The sequence below is a fragment of the Amborella trichopoda genome, chromosome 13, assembly GCF_054954075.1.
Source record: "Amborella trichopoda isolate Santa Cruz 75 chromosome 13, AtrichopodaSantaCruz75HAP2 v2.0, whole genome shotgun sequence".
In the NCBI taxonomy this organism is placed as follows: Eukaryota; Viridiplantae; Streptophyta; class Magnoliopsida; order Amborellales; family Amborellaceae; genus Amborella; species Amborella trichopoda.
This window is the reverse complement of record NC_142348.1, coordinates 27219841-27227959: the sequence shown is the minus strand read 5'-3', so window position 1 is coordinate 27227959 and position 8119 is coordinate 27219841. Positions and strand designations below refer to the sequence as shown.

The 8119-nt window shown below is 34.4% G+C and overlaps 1 protein-coding gene across 1 annotated transcript; it reads left to right on the top strand.

Moving 5' to 3' along the window:
- The first annotated feature begins 2047 nt into the window (after positions 1–2047).
- On the top strand, positions 2048–3998 carry LOC18444994 (Leucine-rich repeat (LRR) family protein). The gene has a single exon (XM_006855143.3). It carries the CDS (start codon positions 2474–2476, stop codon positions 3626–3628), a length of 1155 nt encoding a protein of 384 aa, XP_006855205.1. The 5' UTR covers positions 2048–2473; the 3' UTR covers positions 3629–3998.
- Positions 3999–8119: the final 4121 nt, after the last annotated feature.

Here is an 8119-nt window from a genome sequence, read left to right as displayed (position 1 = left end):
CCCTTCCATTTGACTAGAAATTGGCGATAGGAACCCGTTCGAGTTTGAAAGCCTTCAGTCTTCAAAACTTGCTCAATTTCATCATCTTTCTTCCTTGGTAATTTCTTCATCATATCGACTACATCTTCTGTGACTTCTAGAGGGTCTCCAAGAAACTTAAATAATTCAGCAACATTAAATATCGGGGAGATATCCAATGCCTTTGGTAATTCTACCTTATATGCATTATTCCCATATTGCTTCAAAATGTGGCAAGGACTCACTTTCCTGGACTTGAGTTTATTATAGGTTCCCAATGGAAATCTTTACTTTCACAAATACACCATTACTAAGTCACCTTCCTTCAAAATCTTCTCTCTTCTAGACTTATTTGAGGCTTTTTGAGATTTTGCATTGCTCTCCTCAATTTTCTTCTTGATTTGGGCTTACAAATCTCGAATATGCTCAGCAAAAGCATTGTCATCATCACTTATCTTGCTTGGCATGGGTAATGGCACAAGGTTCAACACATGATTAGGCGTCCGCCCATTAACAATCTTAAATGGTGATTTTCATGTAGATCAATTTATTGAACTATTGTAAGCAAACTTAGCCTGAGGAAAAGCGAGGTCCACTGCATCAATTGATGCAATGAGAAAATAAAACCAGAAAATTGACAATAAAAAGAAGGAAGGTAAAGATAAAAATACCCTCTCTCAAAAGTCTGCAAGGGAATCCACCCCCAAAGTAATATCTTTCAGGAGACCAATTTTTATTCAATTCATATACTGATTTATAATGAAAGGAAATGTCCCTTTAAATATATTAACATAAGATAACTAATAAAAAACTTCTCTCTACACCTATCCCTATTTTCTCTCTCTCATATTCATGGGATTCTAGATACCCACGTTTTCCCACTCATGCTTTACCAAAAAAAAACCTCCCAAGTTCGTTATTGTTGATAAAGATAAACTCTCTTCTAAATTTACCCTTATCCTAATTATATCCCTCAAACTAACCCAATCGATACAAGATAAATACAATATAAACTCTAAAGTCGCCCTGCTAATTATCCCACACTCCCTAAACAAAACAATAATTAAAATAATCTTAATAAATAACCCTAATAATTTCTCCTTATTACGTCATTGCCCTTTCTTTCCCTCTTGGGTTCTGCGACCCTTCTTTGGCTGAGTCACGAAGGGGTATGGCTGTATCACATAATGTGTACCAAACCAGCTTTATTTTAAACAATATCCCAATCTGCCATATATTTTGCCGTTGTTCCGAACCAGCATCATTTTTAAAAATAAATCCAGACCAACACAAATTTGACAAACTGGATTCGTTTTGATTAATGTGTCAGTCTGACACACATTTTATCGGATCGGCTTTATTTTTGAGAAGTGAAACGAGACTGTCACATTGTGTGTTGAACAAACACATTATTTAAATTATGGCAGTCTGATGCACATTGTGATGAACCGGCATCATTTAAGAAACCCGAGAGAGGTGAGGCAAGGAGCATTATTTCATTTTAAAATACATTAGTCTTTGTCTTCAAGGGTGGTTACAGAAAAAATTTGTTTTGTGGTTAGTGATGTGATATCAAAAATATTGAGGGATGCATCTCGATAAAGTATGGTCACGAGAATATCTATAATTTTTCTAATTATTATTAGGGATTGTCTACAAAGAGACCATTTATTTTTTGTATGTAGAGGTCACAATTATTATTGTCTCATAAATTTCAAAATGGGTAATTCTAAGAGTGTCATTAAATAGACACAAAGTTTTTGTTTTAAAAAAAAATTATTGGACGTCCTTATTATCCAACTTGACATCTAATGAGTGGGAATGATTGTGAACTTATGTACAAAAAATAAATAGTTTCTTGGTAGATAATCCCTTATTATTATTAAGAAAATTGTTTCTTGCCTACTGGACCGCAGTTCTACACATACGGTCTAGAAAGTGTAAAGTATCCATCTTGCAAGTACGTGTCCTATCTAAAAACAATGGAAACTAACAGTCCAATTGTTTTCTTTCTAGAATTATATTTTTAGTTTTTAAAGATTATATATTTTTTCATATTCATTATCTTTATGTTACATATTACATATCCTTAAAAATTTAGCCTTAAAATCCATCCAAAAATAAATTTAGTAATAGGCCCACATGTTTACATATGCATACGCATAGAAACCGGGTCCCCATTATTATAGTGTGTGAAACAAGTAATTGCATTGCAGTACATCCAGTTTTCAGCAGGGTCTAAGGTGGGCTCGGCGGGAGAGAGTGGGGAATCTTTGCTCCCCCGATCATTTTCACCACCAAACCCACCCCATTATACGCCTTCCTTCTCCAATAACAACCACTCGAAACCCCATTAAAGCCACACCCAAAAGCCTCTACTTCACGCCCACACAACGTCCTAGAAAATCGAAATTTTCATTTCCTCCGCCTCCTCTCCCTCCTCCCAATCGTAAGAATGCACACTAGAGCTGTAAAGCTTGTCTTCCTCTACCTACTCGTTGCATCCACTGCTGCCAAAAAAACCCTAGATTCCGACATTCGAGCTCTGGTTGCATTTAAAGCGGCCATTGATTCAGCGTCTATCCCCTCCTGGTCCTGCCTAGCATCCTGGGACTTCTCCTCTGTCGACCCCTGCGACACGCCTCGTCGGACCCACTTCATCTGCGGCATCACCTGCGACAATTCCACCACAAGCTCTGCAGCCCGAGTCACCGCTCTTGCCCTTGACTCTGCCGGCTACGCTGGCCCCATCACCCCTCGCCTTGCTGACCTCACGGCCCTTACCCTCCTCGACCTCTCTTCCAACTCATTTCGAGGCCCAATTCCCCCCTCCCTCGCCTCATTGCCCAGCCTCACTACCCTCGCCCTCTCCACCAATTCCCTCTCAGGCCCACTCCCTCCCTCCCTTCCTAACCTCACTTCCCTCCAATCCCTTGACCTCTCCCAAAACCAATTCCGTGGACGAATCCCCATCGCGCTGCACCTCATGTCCAGCCTCAACCATCTTGATCTCAGCTTCAATGCTCTCTCCGGCGCCCTCCCCGACCTCCCCTCGAACCTCGTGGTGCTCGCTGTCAAGGGCAATCTTCTGACGGGTGCTCTATTTCGCAGGGTCTTCAGCTCCTTGGAGCACCTAGCAGTCCTTGAGCTCAGTGACAACCAACTCAATGGCAAATTGGGAGGGTGGCTCTTCGCCCTTCCAGCTCTACAGCAAATTAACCTCTCAAACAACAAGTTGTCTGCATTAGAGGTGTGGAAGTCGTCGACATTGGTGGCAGTGGATCTCAGCTACAACAGGCTGCAGGGGCTCCTGCCGACCAATTTCTCGCTGCTGCCACTGCTGGCGGCTCTGTCACTCAGGCACAATCAGTTCTGGGGGCCGCTGCCCCGGGAATATGGGCAGATGGTGGCCGAAGGGCGGGTGAGGAGGATGTACCTTGATTCCAATTTTTTGCAAGGCAATGTGCCCCCTGCTTTCTTTAAGTTTTCTGGGACGCTCACGGGGAGCGTCGGCGATAACTGTCTGCGGAATTGCCCGCCCACACTCTCATTTTGCATGCCTCCACAAAAGTCCGCTGCTTCCTACAGGCAGCGCCTGCTCGCTCTTTAAACCCACCTGAGAATTGCATAACAAACTCAATCATGGTCTTTTCTTTTCCATTCTTCAAATTGCATATGGAGGAAGCTGTAAGTATAAACACATCATGCTATTTTTTTTTTGGGTAATTTAAAATTGGTAAGTTAGTAGGGATTTGGGACCTATTTTTTTTTTTTTTGGTGGTGATAATGGAGTGAGAGACCTCACTAAGCCCGCAGGCCATTCTCAGCTCATCGTGCTATACTATTTACTTTTTGCTGTGTATTTTAGGCACCCTTCTAATGGTTGATATCTCATATGGCCGTATCCAACGGCTGAAAATTAGTGTGGTATTTTGTTTTTTATTTTTTATTTAAATAAGATACTCATCGGAATTTTGGAATGGAGGTTTAGTTTTATAAATATAAGGAAATAAAAATGATTAAAAAATATTTTGAATAAAAAATGACCAAAATACTTCTAAATTTATTTTGGTCAGTATTTTTATTCAAAATATGTTTTAATTAATTTTATTCTACCTGAAACCGAAATTTCAGATTAATATCTTTTTAAACAAAAATAAAAAATAGAAAACGAAATCCATTTTGGACTCTTGGATGAGCAAGGTTCAATCCAAACCATTAAAAGGTGTGCTTGTGGGCCTTTCAAGGGTCCACATGATGTGACGTAATACCAACCCTGTATTTTATTGTGTGGCAGCTTTTCATATTTAGGTATGAAAATTTTCCCTTTTCAACCCAGGTTCCGTTGAGGAACCGAGAATTGACTCGATTTGAGCCTAACTCAGTGCTCTGAACTAGATTTAGCCACTATCTGATTAATGTATATCTATGAAATATTTTTTAGAAATATAATTTTACTTTAAAAATAGGTCAAACTTTTCAGCTGGCTGTTTTTGAATTTATATTCTTTAATACTTATGCTTGTTTTTATGTTGTTCTTGAGATTTTATGAATTATTCATGATTTATAAAGGCAATTTTAATTTTAATGAGTTTTTACTTTACATTTAGTATTTCTTTCAGTTTCTTCTCCATGTGTTATTCTCAAGTGTCATTATTAGTCTTCGTCATTTATTCCATGTTTATCACGAATTTTTCATATGTTAAGTATTTTTTGTGGAATTTCCATGTTACGAATATTTTCATTGATTATAATTTTTATAAAAAAATTAAATCACTAACTAGCGGTTTAAAGTTCTCATTCAAAATTTTAAAAGAGTTTGGGATGAAACAACTTTTCCTCCCCAAAATATGGGTTTTTTCCCCTTTTTTTTATTTTTTTGTCGTCCTTTTAGTGCTTTTTCGAACTATATTTAGAGTATTTAGATCCTTTGGTAAACAAAAATATAGTTTTGTATACCCATGTTATTATGAAAAAAACGCATTTGGCATTTTTTAGCCACAAAACCACATTTTGTGTACCCATCCATAAAAACACGCCAAAACACGGGTTGGCAAAGTCATAAATGAAAAAGGCGTCACCCAAAACACGGTTTTGTTTGTTCGCCCCGTCTCGTTAGCGCATGATCATCTAGAGAGCGAGAAATTGTATATACTATATAGACAATTTGGGTAAGGTTTTGCCCAATTATAACTGATGTCGTGATGTCTTTACGTGAGAGACACGTATGTCCGTTTGGGCAAAAAACAACTCGTGTTTTTCTAGATAGGGAAAACCTGCACACTTCAGAGACAACTATAAGAGAATCACACATACGTATGTTCATTTTGAGTGAGGGACTCATGGTCTTTCTGACGAGAGAAAATTTGTATAGATAATTGGGGAAGAGTTATAAATTTTTATAAAGAATTGGGAGAGAGATGGTAAAATTTTTTAGAGTAAGAAATATCAGAAAATTTATAATGAGAAAAACTATCACAAAATTTCAAGTTTTAGAGAAAGAAAGTATCTTAAAATTTTAGAGATAGAAACTCTATCAATTTTAGAGAGAAAGATTGTCTAAAAGATTTTATTGAGAGAAACTATCTCAAAATATTTAGAGAGAGAAACTATATTAAATTTCAAGTTTTAGAGAGAAAAAGTATCTTAAAATTTTAGAGAGAAAAATACCTAGATTTTTAGAGAGAGAAACCATCTCAAAATTTTTATCAAAAAATATCTCAAATTTTAAGCTTTAGAGAGATATAGTATCTTAAAATTTTAGAGAGAGAGATTACATCAAATTTTAGAGAGAGAAACTATCCAAATTTTTTTAGAAATAAACTGTTTTAAAATTTTTAGAGAGAAACTATTTAAAATTTTCAGTTTTAGAGAGAAAAACTATATCAAAATTTGGAGAGAGAAACAATCTAAAACATTTAGAGAGGGAACTATATCAAAAATTTTAGAGAGAGAAATTATTTCAAATTTCAAGTTTCAGATAGAGTATCTTAAAACTTTAGAGAGTGAAATTATAACAAATTTTAGAGATAAATTACCTAAAAAATTTACTATATCAAATTTAAAGTTTTAGATAAACTTTCTCTCTAAAAATGTTGAGATAGTTTCTCTAGCTAAAATATTTTAGGTACTTTCTCTCTCTAAAATTTGGTATAGTTTCTCCCTTTAAAATTTTGGTAAAATTTTTTTCAATGAGAATTTTTTAAAAATATATTTATTGCATACCTAATGTGTATCATAATTTTCACTTGAAAATATTTTGCACGAAAATGTTTTCATACCCCTACCAATGTTTTTCATACCCCTACCAATGTGTCCTAAATAGTGTAAACCCAGGTTACACAAATAAATGACTCAAACCAGGGATTGCTACAAGCTATCCAAACTATCATTTCTCAATAACCACGTCTTGACATAAGCAGGATTTGGATGACCTAATCCAAAAATGGTTTTGTATACCCTAAGATTCAAACGAGCACTTATGCCTAGTTTAGCTCCACGCGTTAACAAACGCATTTTTTGAATCAAAATCTTATTCTATCAAACCTACGTTAAAAGCTGGTTACTCAAGCATGACTTGTTTGGATGGCTTTGAATGGTACCCAGGTTACGCAAATCTTATGTTTGGATCATCTTTTTGTATAACGTAGTTTGCTATAAGGGGTCGTTTGGTACATGTAAAAGTTTGACAGGAAAATATTTACACAGGTAAATAGTTTAAATGAAAAGAATACTAAGCATGCTTTTTCCCATGTTTGCCAAACACAATTGGAACCAGGTTAATAGAGATAACACATCAAATTTGAAATTTTGAGATAGCTTATCTCTCTAAAAATTTTGAGATAGTTTTTCTCTCTAAAAAAGTTAAAAATTGATATAGTTTCTCTCTCGCAAAATTTTGAGATAGTTTGTCTCTCCAAAAGATTGAGAGAATACATCAAACATGAAATTTTGAGATAGTTTCCCTTTCCAAAAATTTGAGATAGTTTTACTCTCTAGAAAATTAAAATGTGATATAGTTTCTCTATCTAAAAATTTTGAGATAGTTTCCCTCTTTAAACATTAAAATTTGAAATAGTTTTTCTCCCTAAAAATTTTAGGAAATTTCACTCTGAAATTTAATATAGTTTCACTATCTAAGATTTTAAGATACTTTCTCTCTCTAAAAATTGTAATTTAATATAGTTACTATATCTAAAATTTTTGAGATTGTTTCCCTCTCTAAAACAATCCAAATCGTTTCTCTCTAAATATTGATATAGTTTCCCTCTCTAAAACATAAAAATTGATAAAGTTTATCTCTTTTAAAATTTTGAGATGGTTTCTCTCTAAATTTTAGGCAATTTCTCCCTCTAAAATTTGATGTAGTTTCTCTCGCTAAAATATTAAGATACTCTCTCTCTCTAAAAACTAAAATTTGAGATAACTCTCTAAAATCAAATATTGAGATAGTTTCTCCCTCTAAAAGTTTTATATGCTTTCTCTCTCTAAAAAATTTAAGATATTTTCTCACTCTAAATGTTTTGGGTAGTTTCTCTCTAAAATTTTATATAGGTTCTCTTTGTAAAATTTATGATACTTTCTATCTCTAAAACTTGAAATTTTGAGATAGTTTCTTCCTAAACATTTCTACTTTCTTTCTCTAAAACTTGAAATTTTGAGTTAGTTTCTCTCTAAACATTTTTGGTAGTTTCTCTTTCTAAATTTTGATTTAGTTTCCCTTTTTAAAATTGTAAAATACTTTCTCTCCCTAAAACTTTGAAAGTTGAGATAATTTTTCTCTCTAAAAATTTTGAGATACTTTCGCTTTAAAAATATTTAGGTAGTTTCCCTATCTAAAATTTGACATAGTTTCTCTCACTAAAATTTTAAGATATTTTCTCTCTCTAAAACCTAAAATACGAGATAGTTTCTCTCTTTAAAATTTTTGAGATAATTTCTCTCTCCAAAGATTTTCAGATAATTACTCTCTCAAGAATTTTATGTAGTTTCTCTCTATAAAATTGTAAAATACTTTATCTCTAAAACTTCCAATTTGATATAATTAATTTCTAAAAATTTTTGAAATAGTTTCTCTATCCAAAAAATTTCAGGTAGTTTT

What these genes read in the sequence shown, in the direction of transcription:
- LOC18444994 (XM_006855143.3), top strand. Translation starts at nt 2,474, where the DNA reads ATGCACACTAGAGCTGTAAAGCTTGTCTTCCTCTACCTACTCGTTGCA.